The sequence below is a fragment of the Branchiostoma belcheri genome, unplaced genomic scaffold (assembly GCF_001625305.1).
Source record: "Branchiostoma belcheri isolate BF01 breed outbred unplaced genomic scaffold, Haploidv18h27 scaffold22, whole genome shotgun sequence".
NCBI lineage: Eukaryota > Metazoa > Chordata > Leptocardii > Amphioxiformes > Branchiostomatidae > Branchiostoma > Branchiostoma belcheri.
In genome coordinates this window covers 2898578-2921577 of record NW_017803713.1, presented here as the reverse complement: position 1 = coordinate 2921577, position 23000 = coordinate 2898578, and the positions used below count along the sequence as shown (strand labels likewise).

At 38.6% G+C, this 23000-nt stretch overlaps 2 protein-coding genes across 2 annotated transcripts in view; one reads left to right on the top strand and one right to left on the bottom strand.

Annotated features, from left to right (window-relative positions):
* Positions 1–1383: 1383 nt before the first annotated feature.
* Positions 1384–18916, bottom strand: LOC109470187 (transmembrane protein 145-like). The gene is made up of 15 exons (XM_019769010.1): positions 18719–18916; positions 11823–11900; positions 10116–10208; positions 8196–8387; positions 7286–7364; positions 6948–7019; positions 6511–6579; positions 6243–6323; positions 5832–5910; positions 5528–5621; positions 4992–5164; positions 4579–4699; positions 4383–4442; positions 4095–4273; positions 1384–3746 (listed from the first exon to the last, which is right to left on the bottom strand). Exons 1-15 carry the CDS (start codon positions 18896–18898, stop codon positions 3662–3664), a joined length of 1635 nt encoding a protein of 544 aa, XP_019624569.1. The 5' UTR covers positions 18899–18916; the 3' UTR covers positions 1384–3661.
* Positions 18917–19967: 1051 nt separating this feature from the next.
* The window catches only part of LOC109470139 (coiled-coil domain-containing protein 15-like), a 4307-nt gene continuing 1274 nt past the window's right edge, over positions 19968–23000 (top strand). Inside the window, exons 1-7 of the mRNA XM_019768921.1 lie at positions 19968–20193; positions 20397–20546; positions 20992–21189; positions 21484–21555; positions 21706–21756; positions 21905–22043; positions 22786–22832. Coding sequence (XP_019624480.1) covers positions 20002–20193; positions 20397–20546; positions 20992–21189; positions 21484–21555; positions 21706–21756; positions 21905–22043; positions 22786–22832 — 849 coding nt within the window. The 5' untranslated portion in view covers positions 19968–20001. The remainder of the gene's footprint in view (positions 20194–20396; positions 20547–20991; positions 21190–21483; positions 21556–21705; positions 21757–21904; positions 22044–22785; positions 22833–23000) is intronic.

The window sequence follows — 23000 nt, the reverse complement described above, 5'->3', positions numbered from 1 at the left end:
CTAGTGTTATATTAGTTGTCACGCATGTGTAGCTCTCACTTGAGAACTATGTACAATTACACGCTCTTTGCATTGCATACGCTCAATCATCTTGCATGGCAAGGACAGAAGTACCATTGTTTCTGTGTTTATTTTCCTCAGCTCACAGGAACGTTTATCAGTAAATCAGACTCGCTGCAGGGCGAGCGCCTATAATGGAGTGATGTCTTATCACGCCGGCGAACAAAAATGCAATTAAGCAAGTCTTCATCCAGTTATCGAACAATCCATCAGAAGAAAGAATTGTATCTTAGCATAAGCAGTTTATCTCTTATTTCAGACTCTTTGAAGCATATATGTCAAGATAAACGTCAAGATATGGCTTTATCAGAAGATATAACTGCGAGAACATATGGTTTTGACTTAACCATATAAGATCAATAACATTTTGTGGTTCTATTGCCATGGCTATCTTTTGCTTACGTACATTAGATAGATGTGGATATCAACTGCTTTTGTGCAAAATGTTGGTTTTAAGATGAGAAGATGCATTTGTTCCAAATGATCCTCCTCCAAGCATTCATCACGGAACAGTTGTGTCCTGATCATGACCGCAACAAACGTACCTGTGCTTTCTTTCCTGATCCTCTGCCAACACGAAATGTCGGCGTAATGGCGTTTATAAATAAACCATGCGAAGCCGACACGGCAGTTGGTAAGTTAAGTCGTTACCCCGCGCTCCTTACATTAATTGCTTGACGGCCCAGGCGACGTGGAAAATGAATGAGTGTTATTAACATCTGGGACCCGCATGAACAAACTCAAATGGGGAATGGCGGAGAAAATATCTAGAGGCAGGCGTTGGAAAGTTGTCGCTGACACAGCTAATTAGTCTTTCCGACGAGATTGACTGCACGACTCCAGGAAATTTCATTATAACAAATAAACTTAAGTGTGAACATGTTTGGGCAGCTGGCACACGATAGATTCCCGTGAATTTCCCGCTGCCGTTTTCGGAACTCGCCACCCCCTCTCTGTATCTCAACCACCTACGATAAAATAGTGAAATGGAAAGGATGGAAATATCTGAATGTTTTGCGTTGGAAGATAAATGTGCCTTGCATACAGGAAATGAAGACTAATCTAATGCTTATGGATGGCAACTCGCTTCCACTTTTGGATGCACTTGCATTTCAGCTTGCAGCCAACAGGGGGCATTCCAATCCAACCTAGTAGTTAGAAAATGCTGATTGGTTGTCGAAAGTTTAAAACGTTTATCTCAACAACTTAGGCTGTGGTGTCGTCCCCTTCCTTTCAATGAATGAATGGAATCACACAATGGCCTCAAGCAGGAAAACAAAGTACCAATGACAACATCTCACACGCTCAAGATATACCGTATAGTCTTGAAAGTTTGTATTTGACAACAAACAAGTCATTAAAAGACACACAATATTTCACAGAAAATTTTGTTCCAAACACCAACATTATTTTTCATGTGTTAGTGAGGAAGTTAGAATACATACCAGAAATGAGCAGTTTGTTCAGTAATATACAGCTAATACAGATGTATAATGGTTAAAATTCATCATAAAATATCTGAATTTGATTAAGAAGCTGTTTAAGATGCATCTTAGCTTCTTGACGTGATTGGCATAAAAGTTTTAAGTAGTCAAAGTTCAGAGCTATTTCTCAAAATATCATCAATGTTGACATGAAAACTTTCCCCACACTTTTGTAACATGTGACGTACAATGTTTGTTTCTACCTTTGCTTGTATAAACATTATTTTTCATCAGCACTTCCTGTAGCTCAATCACACACCACAATCTTATGCCCCATTTCACATATCTGTTCTAACACTTGTACATAAACACAATGCAGGTAAGACCAACAAGAATCAAAATTCACTTCATTCAAAATTTTACAAAGATTCTTCTCATACAATGGCTATGTTGCACGGAAAGCCTCACCCCACAGAATAAATAACAGCCATGCAAATGTCACAGTACATTCCATTGGGCTATTCCAGCTAGTCCATGATTCTTTGTGTAATTAACTGCCATCCACGACATTGTTTCATGGGCACTGCTGTTGACTATTCCACACAAAAGGTATCAAGAGCATGTCAGATTTTGACTTATCACTTTCACACAACTATCTGTAGCAAAATATTCTGGCTTATTAAGTATACAACAGTAACAGTTTGGTGCTGTATGGCACCTGTAGGGTACAAAATGTTACTAGTATCTAAAAGAGCTGACTTTAGTCAAGGAAAAAGATGTCCTGGTACCGAGCATTTATTATACCTGTGCTATAAATTATATTTTCAAGCAATGGTCCTTACTGAATTCAATCAATGCAGTTGTAGCCTCCATTATGAAACTATTACCAACTTTTTCTGCAGTACACACACACACACACACACACACACGCATACATACATACATATATATATACAAACTGTATGTACAATTGTAAAGTCAACCCAACATTGAAATGGATGTTACAGGTAGAGTGATCTTAACATTAGTTTCAGCTTGCTATGGCGGAATATCTTAAACACACACAGTGTGCGACTTACAAACCTACTCAAACAGAAAAAAAATACTTGTCCACCAGGTTCAAAAACACCGTAACACACAGTTATATGAGGATTAGTTTAAGGTCATTCCTCTTCTTCCATTTTCTGATAGAAATTCAGGGAGGAACAAATTGCTGGTGTAGCCTAGTTTAGTTTTCACATCTTAGATTTAAATACAAGCAGTAAAATTGTCCCAATATAATATCATAAAAATATGAAAAGTCAACAGCAAGGGCTGGGAGACCAAAACTAAAATTTTCAAGCAAAACCTTACCAAAACCTCATTTTTTCCACATCCAAACATTTTTGACTAAGATAAATCACATACCATACATGGTAATCAGAAAACTAAGCCACTTCATTGGACCATTTCTAACCAACCAGCACACAAACCCATACCAGATGCTCAATGTGTACAATCACCAGGGAATCACATAACATGATCTAATATGAAAATAGAATTTGACAACATTATAGTTCTCTTTATCCACATGCTACCATCAGGAAGAAAATGCAGCATATCCACATGAGTAAGACCCTGAAAACTTTACAACATTAAAATTTGGTCTCAACATATGGAAATCTTCCTGACAGTTGGTCGCTGCTACATTGTACATGTGTCAACAACATGGAATGTTACACAGTCAGAAAAATTGGTCGTTTTCATACAAAAACCTTTTTACACGCACTCCAAAAAGAGACTACGGGAAAATTAGGAAATTTGCATGGACTTGAAGCTATACCTTGGAAAGATTACTTTTCTCAATAAAGTAGATTGTTGATTAAAAAAATTTCATCTGGGATTAAAAGAAGCACACTCATTCTGTAGAAATTTTCCTTCTTATATGCTTACTAAAAGACCTTTGGATTTAACAATATATATACAAATGGTTAACCAAAAAATTAAGGATGTGTTTAGGTATCACACTCAAACTTCTAAAGTTTTTATATACAGCTCTGTTTGTTAGACCATACTGTAGCTACATATAAATATAAAAACTACAGTTTGTTTTTTGCTACAATGGACATAAGTCAGCACACTGTACATGACATCGGTGACCTTCAAGCACAGCCAGGGTTCCTACGAGATCCCTGATTTCACTGTGAAGTCTGGAATTCTGCGTGCTGGGTCCATCGACCCCCCAGGGTAGGGCGGGGGGTTGTCTGCAGGACGGGATTGGCTCTGGAATGTAAAATTGGAGAAAAAATGAGCAACGTAAAGATAACTAATGACACATGACAAAAGTTAAGATCAAGTTTTCAGCTATTGACAGATGGTAAGTTGCAAGTGTCAACGAAATTAATAATAGAATGCAATATCATAATTTTCAGCAACTCATAGAGTGCCAATTTTCTAATTTTTCAAATTTAGGAAAAAGTTTTGTGTGATATTTCAGATAATGTTTAAGAAATTATGGATACTCTTGGATACGCTTTCTCTGTAATTCAACCTTCTTTGTCCATACATTATTCATTCCCTTATCCTGTCATACACACATTAATATATGAATCTATTATATTCCATACTTACACTAGCAGGGGTGGCCACAGTGAAGAGTTCAGTAAAGTTGGGCCCCCTCCCCCAATAAAGCTGCTGTCAGTGCTGTACATGCTCTGGTGTGGGAAATGATCCAGGTTGACGCCGTTTGCTGTTCCGTTTGCTATTCCGTTTGGCTGTGGGCTGTGCTCATAGTCATCAATGATGCCAATCTGCAACAGATATAGATATTACAATTTTGAAGACCCAGCAACAATTATGAAGACGATGAATTAATAAAAATGCTTTTGTGCCAAGATTACATCACAAGGAGTGCTCTACCTGAGATGTCCTGACGTGGAAGGGGAAGTTTTTGTTGGCTGCTCCAGGTCTGGTCAGGATCTGGAAACACAGATGAGCAAGAATTACATTTCAACATCTTTGATGGTAATACTCATAAACAAACAAAAATAAGAGCTCATTATAACTACCAACTTATTGGTAAATTGTTTCTCCATCTCTTCATTGACAGACTTACCAGAAAGAATGTATAAGCACAGAAAGCGAGGGACTGTTCCAGGCCGTTGACTATCTTCTCCCTGGCCCATTTAGAGATCACAAACGCTGCGATGAGTACCATGATTGGCCCAGCCAGGAACCTACATACACACATGAACACAAGAACAAATTACTACAACATCGTCTATAAAATAGACTGTTATGCTAAAATATCATTGTACCCTGTCACTACTCATTTTAAAAGCAACCTTCTAATTAATAATGGGAAAGTATGAAATATATGACCAAACTGCAATCCTACCATAGCTAGAGAAAACGATAATGAATCTTAAGACAAGAAGAAATGGTTAATAATAAGGTTAACTTTTTAAGAATTAAAACAAACAGGGACCAATTTCTTCCTACTATGTAAGAATTCATGTCCATACTCACCACAGAGTGTAGAAGAAGAAATATGGAACGTAGAAGAGCGACTTTTCTGGGTAGTGTTTGAGGGTGAAGAAGATGGCGTAACAGAACCAGAGCCAGCTGAGCAGCTGGAGACCGATCAGTCCGTACCCCGCGGGACTCTCGTACAAGTACAGCACCAGGCCAGCATCAAAGAACTGAAAAAAAAAACATGTTATTAGGTCCATGAAAAAACTATATACTTTTACTTAGATTATAAGCAGAAATATAACATTCAAAGTATTCCAATACCAAAAAAATTCAATCCTTTAATTTTTTTAGATCAAAGGAGGAAAAGACAGATTAATACATTTTGTACTTGGCAACATGATCATCAAAACAGTAGAGTAGGATTGAGACAGGAGTACAAAATATCTCTCACTTCTCACACTTTGGCAATGAAACTGACCTTAACTGTCACATCAGTCAGTAAATGTTTATACGAACGATATGAAAATGATGAGACAGCAACATTCAGCTATTACATTTTCATTACAGGAAACAGATTCTGGAAGACATACCTCCCTCTCGTAGATAAACAGGATGGCGTAAGTGAGTGTGTAGAGCGTCATGAACACTGAGATCTTCACAGAACCAGAGTGACTCAACCGACCTCTGCAAGGAGACAGGGAATTTCTCATATTGTCATATCCAGAATTACAGTGAAGGTAGTTAATCTAGAATCCTCTACACACTTACTCAAATACAGTCCATTGTTAATCTTTGAATTTGAAAAACAAACAAACATAGGATTTAGAGGCTCCAACATTTTTTTTTGTCAAACACCTGTGCTTAAGAAGATCAACAGTTGAAGAGAAGTCTCACCTGGTGACAGTGTAACCCTTCCCCAGGAGGATCAGCATCAGGAGGAACACAAGGGAGCTCACAGACTGGAAAATCCGACCTGAGAAGTGTCATTAATAGAATTAAACATTTTAGGAATCGGTTGCATTTTCTAACACCATACGTTTGTTGTCGACACCAGATTTTGACACTTGAATTGAATCTTCAAATTCAGTGGAACTGTAAGTGCCAAACTGCCATTTAATGACATCCATACATACTTCTTTTACCTTTTTAAACTATTAATTTTTGTTTTAATTAAGTTTTTGGGTGTGAATCTTGCAGTTTGCCAATTAACCTAATGAAGTTTTCTAATAAACTTCACAGATAATCCTATTGTCCTTGGTCTGCCCCTTGCTGAGAAAAATGTAATCTAATAAGTAAATTCCTTACCTAAGAGTTGTGCAGCAGGCAGACCTATGCCATCATTCCCATACTGTCCGTAGTGCAGGCACAGCAAAAACAGACTAAAAACTGAACAACAACAAAAAAAGATTATAAAACACAAATAGGCCAACTTGTAGAAAAACTTACAAACAAATTACAGGCATAATAAGATATCTAAACATCACAGTTGGTGATAATCTCAGACTTAATGGGTATGTGAAAACAATGCTATGAAACTCATTCAAAATTTACAATATAAGGAACACAAACTTACCATGAAATCCAACAGCAGCCATGTACATTTTGTAGGATGTGTGAAATAGTTGTCGCGACCGAAGAATGGCTGAAAGAGAATGAGAACAAATGTTTAATATACCACAATACAGCCAAGACAAAGTTCTTGTACAACCAGACCAGTGTTGCCAAAAGAACATCTGAAATACACTACAGTTCCTACAGGAACCATGTGACATTTAAAAGTTCCATTTATATAGTACACATTGACTTCTGTATAAATGATGTCACACCTGAAAACTGAATACATGTGAAAGGAAAGTGAAATACTCATTTATTCATGAAAGTTCAATTTCCATTGTGATATTTCATATACTTGCTTATATCATCTAACATTAAAAAGACTGGCACTTAACTAGGCTGTAGTACTAACACCCAAATGTGCTAACAATGTGTTTAATGAAGACTGGTACTTACTTGCTACCCAGACAGACAAGGCCAGGATACCAGCAAACAGAACCAGGAATGTGATGTCTGTCTCCAGGATATCTGATAGGGAACCAAAGCAGCAAATTAACAAGTAGTAACCACAAGTATAGCCTAGAAATTATGTCTTTTTGTTATCAAGCATTCAATGACAAAGTAGTAATTTCAATCATTTACAAGAAAATATCAAAATATGTGAAAATGTTGACTTCTCTATTCTGAGGTGAAACTTCATTTGTAGAGTTAAGGTTAAATTTTGAGCTTAACAAGTTGACATTATGAACCCTACTGTATGCAGCTTCATCAAGTATTAGGAATGATCTACTCACGAAACTCATCAGCAGAGAAGTGTTGGGTCCAGTAGCTGTTGCCGTTTGTTAGTGTCATCTCATACTGGATGTCAAGGCCCTGTGTGTGTAACAAACACATACATGTTAAAAGAGATACCTTGAAATGCTTAGGTGTTTTGAACTTTAAGAACTTTTAGTAGTTCCTTAAATAAAGAGTTAAGTATATCATATATAGAGTGCAGAGAATGCGTCCTCTCTTAAAATCTTTTCAAGGATATGGGACAAGATGCCATGATGCCATTCCTGAGCTGCATGTGCGTGCCACGTCAGCAGGCATTGTGAATATTGCCAGGTGTTTGTAGGAAAGAATGGGCTCATCTTCCAACAACAGGCTTGAAGTGCTGTAAACATCTCCATGCAATAAGTTTGTTTTTCATTGCAACAGAAGTTGGCAGGGAGACGGATAAAGGAGGACAGTTTAAGAAGCAGTCACACTAGTCGTACGATTTTGTTTTTGCAGGATTTTCACAGATGCTATGGATGGGTGAACTCCGTTCAATACATCCACAGATGTGCTAAGGATGTCCCCAATTTTCTGTCATTGACCCATCGTACGACAAATGTGACAAGACCCTAAGGAAGAGAAACACTAGGGCTAAGGATGTGTTGATAGGAACAGGGTGCGACACACTTACATGAAAGCCTCACAGTTGGACACTGCAATATACCACCATCGTTCCCTAACCGACTGAAAGGAGCGACCTCCTCCACACGTCATTGTGTTCGAGCCATCGTCGGAGACCACTGGCTCGCAGCCAGACCATACGTACTGCGTGGTTAGGTTTAGCACCTGGTTGTTATTTACATTAAGCACTGCCTCTTTCGAAGAGCAATTCTGAAAAACAAACGGGGTATTTTCACAATGAATGAAAGGGACAGCTCGACTTACGTTTTTGCCATCACAGTTGCTAATAGCGATGTACCACCAGCGTTCACGGGCTGAACGGAAACTACGCCCACCCCCGCAGGACATGGATTCTCCATCATCGCTGAGCTCACAGCCGCTCCACCTATAACTAGTGGTCAGGTTGATGACCTGGTTCTGGTCTACGTTAACTACTGCCTCCTTTTCAAAGCAATTCTGCAAAGAAACAGTGTACACAGACAGCAGTGTTAGCATCGGTAAAGATGGACCTTGTGAGGTTTTTGATTTTCCAGCACTCGTTTATCTCATTTTGTCTGGTATTTAAATTACCTAATTAAAGCATGTATGGGTGACACACAGAAGTATCTTAAGTTAAAATGACTGTCAAGGTAACAGAGGGTAACAGACAATTTAGACCAGACGTTTTATCATCTTCAGTATTGCAGTGCACACAAGATGAATAGACCAGAATACTGAATTTGAATCAACTAGAAGTTCTACAAAGTCCATCTTTCGGGTTAGTATTTATTAGCCAACAAGCAAAGCAGATACATGAATCAATTTGCCATTATTTGCAGAAAAGGCAAGAAGAATAGGAAACTCTAGAAAGTGAACTTAAGCAAATCTACATATGTTGAGAATCTTTTAATGTACAATAGTGCCCATTGACTTTAGGCTTAAGATCATTGCTTGCTTCTTGTCAGGTATGCCATTTTGTAGTGTTTCTGTGTGTGGGTTACATGAAATTTCACGATGTTGTTTGACTCTCCTTAGTTAGCCCTACATTTGTACAAATTGTTAGATTAGAGGATGAAAAAAATTGTTTCACAACATTCCTACAATCAAGGGGCAAGATTTTAAACCAAACACTTCCACAGAAAGACAATCTTCTTTGAACAGTTTCCAAAATTCTGTTTCCCTTTTCAACATAGCAAACAAATAGAAGGTACACATATAATTTCTTCAATCTCCTCAGTATCTACAGTTAAAATGTGACCTTTTTTCTTTCCTTCACCTTCTTGTTAGCCTAAACAATTGCACACATGCCAATGAAAGGGCTTCAATCTACCATTTATCCCGTGCAAATGTTGACCTAAAGAGGCAAACCTACATACTGGTTCAGCACAAAACAAACATGGCAACGTCAGGTTTTGTTCCACTGAACCACGCAGGAGGTAAAGTCTGCCAGGTGAATAAGGGATTACGGTTGCTACCCCCCCAGCGGAGCAGACGTAAGAGTCAATACAAATTTGTAAGAGAACAAACAATGTACAGAGCGCTATGTTCTACTGGCTGCCACCTGTTTCTAGAATCAAACAAGCTTGAACATGGGCAGAGTACTCTTGTATGGTACATGACGTGAACTTCTACTAAGTTCTAGTATCATTTGTTATCGAAAAAATTAGGATCAAGACACTTCAAAAACTCAAACACTGCTGTCAAACTTTGGCCAGTTAAGTAGAGAGAGTACACGACAACAGAGGTATGCAAAGAGGCGGTAAAACCAAAGCCTGTAATCCCCCAACGCCTTCCACTTTTTGTGCCTGTGATCAAAGCCCTTGACCTTTGAGGGCAGACTGTTACAGTAGCTTGAAAAACAGTTGAGACTCGTGTATTCTGATTATTGGTATCGCTTAATCATTAAGTTAAACATATGTCAAATCTGAAAAAACTAGATCTGTGAAAATAGTCTGAAAACAAAAGTCCCAGTTAAACAATATTCAATGTCAATTATGCCAGCCTAAAATCTGTTAACTGTTGGGAATGATAACAGAATTTGAAAATATACTCAAGACAAAATGTCATTTAGAAATGAAAATAGTAATAAACTAATAAAGAAAGATATTACTCATTGACAAGTGACACAAGTATGATCAAACTGAAACATGAACATTTTGTATGCACGTCAGGCCTCATGAAAAAAACAAAATTCAGAGAACACACCTTTTCTGGATGTGGGTACACAGCTGGCCATTGGTCCTCCTCATCATAATATAAGAGAATGTTCTGACAGCCAACACTGTTCCCACATACCTCCTGTGGACAGAAATATCATCAGTACATTAGAAACTGTAGGTACATTCCCTGATCCCTACTTTGTACGTACTGTACCAGTCCAACAATACAATAACAGGGTTATAATACTTGAGCTGCTGACTCTGTGAAGAAGAATGTATGGTGGTATTACTATTAGTATACTAGCTAGCCGATGTCTAGTCTCTTCTTTTATAACAAAGTTCACTTCTCTATACATGTGTATTTTACTATGAAATCCTGACCTAAAACAGGCTTAGGCTGATGGGCCATTTCAATTTCTGGGTTGATAATATTGATTGATTGATGGATTAATTAATTGATCTATTTGAGAGTCAATCATGTGGGCAAATACTATAACCTTATCAATATTAACAACCTGCATATGAGCGACCTGGTATGGTGCTGATATCACCATATGGTTACTGACATTGCGCTCCCACCAGACGGGACATTACATGGCTGTTTGTTCAGCCGCACCTTTCAGCCTCTTGTGTTTTTCTCATGCTTTCAGTCCCTCCAACACAAGTACACAGAGGGAGAAATGAAAGGGCTTGACAGTACTCAGGCTGGTGGTTATTTTGAGGACTACTGGTGCATGTGAATTACTGAAAAATCAATATTTCAGTTTCCACTGTTATGCTGGCTGTCACTTCACAGTTTACATACAGTCTGGGTTCACATCACAATTTCTATTGTTTTATAGTTGATTCATACCTAGTAGCAGAGGTCTCTTGTTCTGGTATATAAGAACAACATTTACAGGTATACCCATATCCCAGCTTTCAGAAGTTTGTTTTTCCCACAAATAGAACCTATCATGAAATACGTTTTGCATGCAAGGGTTTGGTTTGACAGGCTTTTAGTTTCATGTCTATTTTAAGCAAAATTTTCCAAATTTCCACTTTGCTAACTACTGTCTTTCCTATACATGCATTACATCAGTGTCAGGTCATGCTATGGTACAATCAAACACCACACCCTTGTCACCATGGGAACATGACTAAACATTGTCACAACTGCCACTTTAATTTACAGGGACAGTTCAGCTGTCTAGCACTGGCATGGGGGAAGCGTGCAAGACTTTTAAATCAAGAACTTCAGGGTTTTGGACAGATTACTAGTATACAAAATTTCAGGAATGGAACAATCCATGTTTGGGGAAAGATGTTGCTGTTTTACACACAGCTGGTTGCAGAAAAAACTTTCCATGCTTCACCCCCTGGACATCTACCTGCAGGCCTAGGTGACTAATCAAAAATGGAATGAATTGTTCCGGCAGGTCTGAATGAAAGGGAACATAATTATCCAGTCTGCTGCTATAGGCTACAGAATATCTGAATATCAGCAGTGTTGCAACCCTAATGCTGTTATCCTCCAGCTTTGCTGGTCTCTGGGCTACTAAAACTAAAAGCAATTTGTGGTAAAAGGTATTTCCGAACCATTAAATTGTCTGCTTCTGAAACTATTCCACTGGAAAGAAATGAATTATAGATAATGCAGGACATCAGCCTAATAACCTATGGCCATAACCTTGTGGTTATAAACCACAAAAAGACACCTAGTATTAGCATGATCAGATCATGTTTTGAACATGAATTTACATTCCATCCTCACCTGTGGACTGTAGGTGAACTGGAACTTCAACCTCCCCAGCTCCGACAGAAAACAGAATCTTCCCAGGAAAGCCCATTGCTGGAAAATAACAAAAGAGAACATATGGTCATCATCTTCTTGATATACATATACTGATATAGATGAAAAGGCAAGACAACACATGAAAAAGGCTTGCTCTGCTGGTAACATCCTGCAACGATCGATGCAATTAAAATCCTGCAGCGATCTTTGTCTTACACTCTAGCTCTCTAAAAAAATGACTTTAGCTTTGAATGCAACGTAGTATCATGAAACAAAGTCCTAAATGCCACATTCCACACCTCACTTTCAAGATACAGATAAGAATGTTTGCAGTAACAGTTACAATGTATAATTGTATAAATACATTTCTGCACTGTTGCTTCAAAACAAGTCAACTATTATGTCTGCTTGCCCAGCTAGGATTACCATTCCAAGTTAGACCTAAAAATGTCTTAACTACATGCAAAAGGTCATACAATCCTAACTACGAAATATTTTTTTAGTACAAAGTCTCAACAAACAGTATGTGGCAAGGAGTTTGTTGCTGGGGAAACTGAGCTTTTCCTGACTAAAGGACATACACCTGCTTGCTTGGTTACATAGAATTTATCCCCAGTAATCCTCTAAACAGCTGGAGAAGGGACACAGAGGAGGAGATGAGGAGCATCAGTACCAGCTGGCAGGACCTGAAGAAGAAGGCCCAGAGACGAATGCAGTGGAAGAACATCATCGGTGGCCTATGCCCTGGCAGGGGCGAAGGGCCTAAGTAAAAGTAAGTAATCCTCTCCTCCTACCCATCAAAATATTAGTTTGAGTCTACAGAAGAAACTGGCAGGGTCACATCTCTCTATTTTGGAAGCTTCTTTGATCAACTATTCATTTCCTTAAAAAGTCTATGGGAAATGCAAGGACTACAACTAGTACAAGGGTCCAAAGTAAGCAATTTCAGCAACTGATAGTTTAGTTCCAAGGTAACAAAGTGCTCTGCTTCTACTGGAAATGTATATATCAAGTACATGCTGCTGGGTACTGCTTTCTCGCATGTATGGAGATGTCACAGCATCATACGTAGTGTTTAACTTACTCTGCAATTCAGGTAGCATATTGTACCACACAATCTACATGTACAATGTACTGCTACTTTGTCACCATAAAAAATAAAACTGTTGGTGTTAACATTTCCTGAATGAGTACAACTTAAGATTTATCAAGCTGAAGCAGTTTGCAATGAACAGTCAGATTTTTTCGTTGTTAACAGGTACACTGTCAGATATTGATTTTGGCACTATATACTAACGTAGGGTGAAACAATTTTTACCACAGTTAAGCTATGTCAAGTCAAGTTTTGCCTGAAAAGGGTACAAATATTGATTCTGGAACTACACAGTGTATACTTGACTGCTCCTGCGTCATGATGGAGCAAAACTCAAGATACCATGAACTGCACTGAAGGAGAACGGTCCTCCAAGTTTACTCAGAATGTCACAGGAACAGGGACTGCTCAGTTTGAATCGTAACCACAAAAACCACAAAATGAACACTACTAGCACATCCATATTTCCTTTCTTTTTAATGGAAAAGGTAAACAGATATGTTTAATCAATTTCTGTTTCCTTTAGAAAGGCAGAAAGGCTGTGAAGTGGTTACTCAACAACATTTTCATGGCTTAAAACATGTCACCTTTTTCCCTAAAGTGCTACCTGTCCTTTGTGATTGCAGTCTTCTGAGGACAATACCTAATCTTTACAAGTGACTTGAATTCTGAAGGAAGGTCGTCATCTCTGTCAATGTTTTTAAAACTAATTTGTTATCTTACGGATGTTCGTCACTAGTACATTCCAACCTTTAAAGGCATTGACATAAATCACTTCAGACCTCAATGTCATTAGCTCCATAGAGCTATTAAACTGAGCACCTAGTTATGAAAATTACAGTCCTCTTCCATCCAAGATACTAAACCAATGGACTGAATAGAGCTGATTGATCAACATGAGTGCAATTTGAGCAGCCAATAGCTACCCAAATCAGACAGGCTTTTGTTTATCGACTGAGGAAAGGAGTTCAACAGACTGTCCTGAGATCATGCAAGCATTCAGCTGGGACTCTCATGGCTTCTTGGCGCTTTCCAAGAGGACACCTAAGTGAAGACTGTTTCAAGCTGTGCATTATTTGGGGAAAAGCCCTTGAATTGTGCTGTGTTCTTACTTGTGCGGTTGAGGGACATCGCAGCCTCTATGCAAACCATTTGTTATGGTAGTGCTAAAGTAAGTGAAGCCGAACTACAAAGGTCAAATCTACATAGCTAAATATACATGATGTACAGTGAGCATATAGAAAACAGACTGTCTAAAGAAAGATGCTCTCTCAGTGAAAACCCTTTGCTAGTTGTACTGATGAATAATTCTGCCAACGTCTTGAATATTCCAGTCAGGTCTCAAACATCAGAAGATTTAATTTCCAAGACATTGGGATTCAAGACAACAATCTTGTTCATATATTATACATATAAACTAGACATAAATAACATCTGGTTACTACACAAAAGCACTGCATTTGCATTTACATACATATACTAGTACTTGTATCTTTGTATAGCTTGTGTTTTCATCCAAGTTAGAGCTGTTCAAAACATCCTGGGACGTCTGTCTGTGTAACATTGCAAAACAGGATGTTTCCACCAGATTAACTTTTGCAAAACAAAGTTTAACAAAGTGAAAATATGGTCAAATTTGCTTTGTAAAACATTTTCAATAACGGGACAGGGACACGAGCTTCCATATAAATACCAGTGTCTTATGTATCTGTTGTCTAGGATTCAGTCAATATCTGCTGCAATGTTTGCCTGTTGGGCAGGTACATGAAATGTCAGAAGTTCCTAAAGTAAGAGGCAGAAAAAGTATTTTTCCAGTTACAAGTATGTCTTATCAGTACCAGACCAACCATTTTCACTAAACATTGATTCTAGTGTTCTCCAAAAAATTGTCAAACAAAAAAAAACATATTTGAGGATATTCTATAAACATATCCTAAAAAGATTCTTAAATTCTTATTTAAGCCAGTGTGTGTGTACTTATATCATCTGATGAAAAGTAGATGTCAGGGTGCATTAATCATCAAGGCTGCTGTCAAAGCCTCTGGGATTATCCTTACTCTGGGTGTCCACATCCTTTATTCATAAGGCCACACCAATTTAATTTCTTGGTTAACGGATTTTTCTAGAAAAAAATGGAGCGGGCGGGCGAAAAAAAAATAAAAATAAAAATTTGAGACCACCTGCCATACAGCCATGTAGTAAGCAATCCATTAAGTTAAGTAACAAAATGATATAAGACATTATATTAGACACTTATTGAACTGAAAGGACCATTACTACATGTACATGAGCAACTTCTCTTACATCCCTTTACAATTATTCGTATTATTTTGCAAGATACACATCTTTACTGTATGAACAACAAACTGTCCGTTGACAAGACTCCCATCCAACTGGTTTCACTTTTATTCATCTTTCAAAGTTCCAAAGAGTGGTTTAAATCAGGGTGCTCTGTTCAGATCCCATTGTTCTTAGTTCAGGGCACACAGCTAACCACTGGGCTGGGCATTCTATTGTGTCTGGCTGATATGGAAGTTATTTAGAGCTTGAAATTTACAATATCCTAAATATATGCTTTAGACAAATTTCCAGGAATGTGTAAAAGTTATTGGCAAAAGAATTAACTACTTTTACAGATATTTCATTTCTTCTTTTATCTTTCCCCAATTCCCAAATACTACCGGTAGTATACATTTTATATTTCCCATTTTCACTTTAGGTATGCTACAGCTACATTATACATAGCCATCATTCAAACAAATAGCCACATTGACACACTCTTCAAGTTGCCACAAATTCAATGGTCTAGGGTTTCACTATAAAGTCTTTGATGTATGGGGGTTTTTATTTGTAGGGGGAACCATTTTATTAAAGAATTTAGATGTAATAATTGATGTATTATTTGCAATTGTACTCCTGTTTATAGGTATCTAAATAAGATGTAACTTTGTTAGAATGCCACATGCACAAGTAGTATTTTTCACAGAGCAATTTCTATAATTAAAAGAACCTGTTTCCCCCTACTCAAAGTGGACTCTTCCGACCGTGAGAAATAGTGAATGGACTTACGTGCATGGAGGACTTCTTACTTTGCCAAATTCTCATGTTTGTGGTAGGATTTTGTACTTTTTGAGAGTAATACAGTTTGTGATGCCAGAATACATTGTTATGTCGTGTTATTTTTACATATTCCCTGGAAAAAAAGATCGTTTTGAAGGTGTGTGTGCATGTGCCGCTCAGGCCGAGTTTATACGTTCGGCCGATTACATTGTACTTTTAACGCCCGTTACTAGCACATGTTTCCGACACAATACGTGTTTCTAAATGAAATATAATATATATCTAAAAGGGAGATGATATGTTGTTACAGGTAAACTTGGTGACTTATTAAATCTGCCGTACGTTTGACTGTCGTCAGTGAAGTTTTGTCCCATGAATGGTGACATGTGCAAAGGGGGTGGGGGGCGAGTTCTATATCAAAAGAATTTTTTTTGACGAACTTTTGAAGAGGCAACCTAGCTTTCCGAACAAATTGCACTCAGAAAAATGTTTCTGCCTTGAAGCAATGTATTTTTAACGCTGTTAACTATGCCCAAATTTTGAAAAATTACAACGTACCGGGTGGACTTTGGGGCCCCAATTCGGGACCCGAGAGTATGGATTTTTGTTCTGTTTTTATTTTTATTTCATTTTGGCAAAAAAACGAAGCGGCGAATCCGTTAACCAAGGAAATAAATTGGTGTGGCCTAATGCATCAAACAAAATTTGGAAAGATATTAGCAAACTATTTTGAAGCCAACAAAACTATGTAAGGTTAAATCTGAGATGTAGATCGCATTAGTCTTTAATAACACTCAGCTGACCTTGTTATGAGGCATGGATTGCCCCCATAATGCCCTTTTTGTCCACAGGGGAAATTCTATCTCTTCTCATTAGTCCACAATTCTACTGTTGACGTAAGTCGGAACTACCACAGCTTATTCCTGACATAAAAGCTCTTGTACCACATCTCTGTTGGTACATGTTGTTAGTCCACTTCCAGACAACACATAGTGCCTTCTCACAATTTCAAGGCGAAGAAATGAACATTTAGTAAAAATCCATTTCTTAGTTATACCTCTTTTTTTTGTCCTAATTTCTAGGTTTTATCCATTCTGTTGCATAAAAATGATTACGATTTTAATTACTTTGCAGCAACGGTAATTTATCAAGTTTTAATGACATGATTAATTTTGTCCTTATTGACTTAATAAGGGCAGAAGGACTGATGTCACAACCACTTCAAATGTGAGGTTTGAACAAACTACTATGGTTAGGTAGGTCTTGTTTATTTGGACATTAGTATTGAGACTTAAGAAAAGAAATGACACATTTTCATACTACAGTCACTTCATAGGCTTTTGTACAATAGCATTGTGCCCATAAATACCCCTACACCATGCTTTAATCGCTTTTACACACGCATTGACCTACTCTGGAAAACCTACACATGAAATATTCATGTTACATATGACAGACACATGTCAATCAATCAAACTCTACCAACTGTTTAAAAAAGCTTTACCTTTCTAAATCTACTGAAAGGACTTTTTCTAAAAGATAAATATCACATAATATATATTATCAATACATATGTACTATGATAATAGTAGCTATTCTAGTTCATTTTGTTATACCAAATAAAAATGCAGTACTGGTAGCAAAATCTGGACTAACCAGATCAAAAACACGCTAAGCAAACAGAGCAAGGCTGACCCCAGGGTGCATGTTAGTGGGAACTGTAGGTGGCAGAATGTGGGCAGATTGTCTACATTCTTCATCACAGGTAATAACAGTTACATATATACTGTATGTTTTCAATGTTGTATTTGACAGTTGGTCTGGTTTACACATAAAAAAAATGTAGGTAACGTTACATGTACTTTGGCTGGTTAAGCTTTGGTATCATCTCAGGGTGTTCACTGTTCATAGCACTATAAACCTGTCAGGAGGATGTACCAACATACCATTTCCCCCAAAAATGGAGATTTGCCTGTTAATTTATGTAAAAAAACAGTTATCATAATGCCTGGTTTATTTCCTGGTAGGTGTATACAATGACACTCATGGCCCAACAATTATCTAAAGTTTAAAGTAAAGACTTCTTGCATCTCCACAGATGCAAGCTTTTTTCAATGTTCATGGGAATATTTCCTTATTGCTTTTGTCTAATGGTTAAAAAATGTGCCCCTGTAACTCCTTTTTTATTACACAGTATAACGTTAAATGCTACTTCAACTACTTCACTTTTACTTCCTCCATGTCTGTCAACAATAAACCTTCGTGTTCCTGTAATCCTTGATTTCTTGACATTATGTTTTGAATCTACCTATTTATATTTCAAAATACTGTAATACTGTACACAAAACACATCGATCGGACGTTTTATGAATGTACACAAATTATGAGCTAAAACACATGTTCTTCACAAAACCTAAACCACTGACACACTGCACGAGTCAACATACTAGTAAACACCACAGGTCCGGGAATCTGTCCCCTGGGACCTAACGTTATGTCGTTACAGGTCTTACCGTCTAGTTTCGGGTTGGTTGGAATACGCCATTTCTCTCCATAATTCCCCCCCCCCCTATCATGTCTAAGTAATAGTGTCTGCACTACACACTAGTACTAAGAAGCACATCGCCAGGCAAGCGTGAAGTTCTTTATCAAAAGGGGCTCAAACTAAAGCCGTTGCCGGCCGGGCTTGCCGGAGAAGGGGGACGATAAGGTGTGAACTCACCTCCTTTGTTTCTAAATGTCCGGATATATATTTCCCCTGTGAGTGTGACACGTATATCAGCATCACAAAAAGGACGGAAAGTAGTCGATCCATCGCTGTAAACCTTCTGGAGGATCTAAAACTGAGGTTTTTCTCTCGGTGTTGCGCCACAGCTTCTTTCCTCCTTCTTCGCTCTGCCATCTTGATTATGCAAATTTCTCACACGTGACCAACCTGTCGCCAAGCAACCAATAAACTGCATGGCCGCCGTCACGCCCACCACAAAGGTGTACCAACAAGGTGTGACCTAAATGTCATCGCTCACTTTGTCATGCAAATGAGTTACGTTCGCTCCAGGTAGTACCATTAGGGAGTGTTTTTACAAAAGCATCGGAGTGTGTCAATGTCATTAGATGCCTGGCGCGGCAAGGCCTGTCCCTGTCACTTGAATGACATCGTTGTTATGTCACCTAACGTTACCTGGTCTCAGTGAGGCTTGTTTCCACGAGAAGTATGCAACGCTTATTAGTTAATGATAACAAAAGAGATCCATCCACGAATATCTCTGGTTACTGGCTCACGTAACATAACAAGCAGAATATTTGCGCACTTCGCTGACGAACTGTTTATAATCGTTTGCCAATATTTAAAAAAAACACGATTTCATAATGCAATAACGCATTCTGAGGCACGGGTGGTCTGGTATTTCTTTCTTTCTATCTCTCTTTTTTTTATTTGTAGATCTTTTTAATCACGGATCGTCACGTTTAGAAAATACATTGTGTACCAAGCTTGCAAGGTGCTTTATGGCCTGTTATAGTGACCACCGCAATGCAAGTCCACTTCATACTTTGCCCGTGTCACTTCACAGAAACTACCTACACCATCTACTCTGAAAGCTATGATGACTGCCACTGGCGTCGACAGAAGTTAGTTCAAAGCTACTTTTGATACGCTATGTTTTTAAACGTGCCAGCAGCCGTCGGCATGACAACAGATGTGAGAAGTTCGAGAACAACTCAACAAAGCTCTATTATGAATTCCAAGCTTCACCAAGGCAATGCCTGGCTTTAAGAAATGTTTTACGCGCATTGGAAAGCTTAGATCTATTCTTCACTTCCTGCACTGCAAAAGCAATATGCAATTTTGATGTTAAATATTTGGCCATAACTCAGGCATGTCAGGAGAAGTCTTCCCTGTCGATCGAGCTAAATACATTCCTGCAATGCTTCACAGAAGTGCTAGGTGACGTTCTTGAACGCCTTCACGACTGCGCTTCGAATCGGCGGCTATGTTCAGTTCAAATGCCTGGACGCTCGCTTTTTGAAACGAAACTTTGTTGCTTGCTAGGAAATATGTCTAAGTTCAAAGTTCAGAGTCACCAACATGGTATAGATCAGTCTCTGATGGCTGCTAGGAACCTAAAGGTCGTACCGGTCGGTGCATGGGTAGAAGGGGGCCCACAGCAGTCTGCTGCGCCGATATTTGACCCTATGGTAAGTTTGGAACGTGGGGGCGAGGGGAAAATGAGTTTTCTTCCGTTCTTCCGTTAATGTCCGGCTGCCGTCGTCACTCCGACAATTACTGCCGTCACTGACATTTTTGATGTCTGTTGTTTCATGCAATCATGTAAGATGCCATTACAACTAGCCTGTGTATACCATGTTTATTTATTTTTCCTGTGTTTATCTAATGGTAGCTTGCAGCAGTTCACGAAGAAGAGAGGCTTCGACGACTGACCAGAGAGAAAGAGGCGAGGCTGAAACAGTTCCAGAGGGAGGTACGGAGAAGGGTACAAGAGCTGAGGCTCCAGAAGATGGAAGAGCAGCTACAGGACAACTCGCGAATGGTTTGTGAAAATTTTGCTTTTTCATACAATACTAAATATAGGGTTCTACCCGTAACTTCTACGATTATACGTTGTTGTACCTGATAAGATTTTTTTTCTGTCAAATTGCATGTTTCTTCTTACACTTACAGTTACAGCAAATTTAGATGTAACCTGAGATTTTCATAATTTTCTTTACTGAGTGATATTTAACCATTATGAATAAGGAACAGTCCAAAGTGCTTCTCTACTGTGATACTACTCATTACTCAATTTCTTGAACATTATAATACATGGCCTATAGCAATTATAGTGTAAAAAGCAAGAAATAATTGCTGCATCAATGATGCCTTACCCAATAACCAAAATAGATTCAGTGCAAAGTGGCTACCCTAGCATGCTGTACAAGGTTAAGGCAACTTACTAGGTAATCTATATGTGGTTAAAACTTTCTCCATAAAACCAGGTGGACTCAGAGAGGAACATGGTGTACCAGACTGTTCTAGCTGCTGAGAGGGTGACACCAAAGCGAGACCGGCGCCCATTCCGACACAACCAGAACCTGGCCCCGCCCTCTCCCCACGGCATCGCGCCTGGCATCAACAGGGACGCTGTCTGTACTGGGGAACGTCACGAAGACCAGTTTGAGAACCAATGTCATCAAGTAGGCCTTGGAATTCATAGTCATACACTTAGAGATTATCAAAACCATACATAACCCATACAAAATTCTTTTACTTAAGAAGCTTTGGCAAGTGTTGTTTTTGGTTTGTTGTTTTGTTTGCTAATGAAGGTTTTGTTTCGTTTTTGTCCCTGTTTTTGTGGGTAAGCTTCATCCCCTGAAAAAAGTGGGTAATTGTTTGGAGGGATTTATTTCTGGGTCTGGAATAGGAATCCCTGTGCCATGAAGCCATCATTGCAGATGTGACTTTGTACAATGTACCTGATGTCTGTACAGGTGAGACGGAGTACCAGACAGGCGAGGAGGAACCTGGCCAGCAGACAGGTGGTGCAGAAGGAGAACTTTGGGGTGAGTACAACACAAGCTTTCAAATATTAACAGTTACACACTGGAGAATCTGGGTAAATAGTTTTTTAAGTAAGTTTATCCTTGGTGAGTTGTTTACTGTGTTTCCATGGATGATGGTGACATTGTTGTCTCTTTACTTTGTCTCACCAGGATGACTATGATGTCCCAGCCGGTTTGTGGGGGGCCTCACCTACCAGAGATGTGAGTCAGTACAAATATGGAGCTTTAATTTGTAAAAGTTGAATTATAGTCATCTAGCACCTTGTAACTTATGTGTAATCATGGTATTTGTGACTACAGTAATTTTGCAAAATTACCACAACAAACCATTATGATTCTTCTATCTCAGCACCAGTCCAAATTTTCCCAAGAAGTGCCTGAAGTAATAGAACTTGAGGATGAACTGGAAACATCCAGGCATCCAGGTGTCCATGCAGAGGGCAGGCATGGGTTTGAGGACCTTGATACAAAACAACCAGCCTCTTCAGGTAAGATACATCCTAGTGTTACCAACCCTGTGCCGGGCCTTTGCCCTTTCAGCCACTAGGTCTAGGCACGCCCCCTGGCTACCCCCAGTTAGTAACCACTCACACAACATGCAGCTAAGGCAAACACGGCGCTACAAACCACCCATTGGGACAAAAAGATATTTATGCAGTCCTGTCCCCACAATGCTGAACATACTGAATAACCTTGCCATACAGTAGATTTCATTTTATGTTGTTGCACATGATGTAATTGTACTTTTTTATTATTGTCAGTTGTACCTTAGTAATTTGCCAACAGAAGTTGTATGATGTAATTTTAGCATAAATGTGTATTATTCTAGCGTATAAGTGGTGTTTAATGCCTCTCAAGGCACTTTTTATGTATATATATTATGTATTAGTCATGTAATTTTTTAAAAATTTGTAAAAGCTTCTCAATTCAGCCTTTGGCTGCAAAAAGCTTCTAACCTACTGTACTATGTATGTATGAAGTATGTGTTTCTGCAAATAAACCAGTCTATATATATCAACAAAGGACACTAAGTGTAAATCTACTAGCATTTGTAGTCTTGTATAACTTCTTGTAACATCACATGTAGTGGAATGTTTAGAAGGATATCTGTCTAATTTGATCATATCTAATTGATTTCATCATGTGTAGTCGCTAAGTGAATTGTTTTATAAATGACTATAGTCCATGTAATAACAACCCAATCTTTACTTCTGCCCCCCTCCCCTCCAGTTCCAGATGTCAGACCTGGTTTAGCTGCATTACAGACACAACAGCAGGTAAGGAGAAAAAGACTTCCACTCTGCACAACCACAGGACTTCTGTAACAATAGACAACAGCTTATCTTTTGATTCATCCATTTAGGGACAGTTGATTTGTACCTGTAAATCTATGTAGCTCAGTGAAGCTGTAGCTTAACGGTGCCAAGCTCTATGCTTTTGTTTCC

What these genes read in the sequence shown, in the direction of transcription:
- LOC109470187 (XM_019769010.1), bottom strand. Translation starts at nt 18,898, where the DNA reads ATGGCAGAGCGAAGAAGGAGGAAAGAAGCTGTGGCGCAACACCGAGAG. An exon ending in GCCTGCTGCACAACTCTTAG is followed by an intron (nt 5,911 to 6,242) that starts GTAAGGAATTTA and finishes GACACTTCTCAG; the next exon opens with GTCGGATTTTCCAGTCTGTG. An exon ending in CTGTGGCCACCCCTGCTAGT is followed by an intron (nt 3,747 to 4,094) that starts GTAAGTATGGAA and finishes TTTACATTCCAG; the next exon opens with AGCCAATCCCGTCCTGCAGA.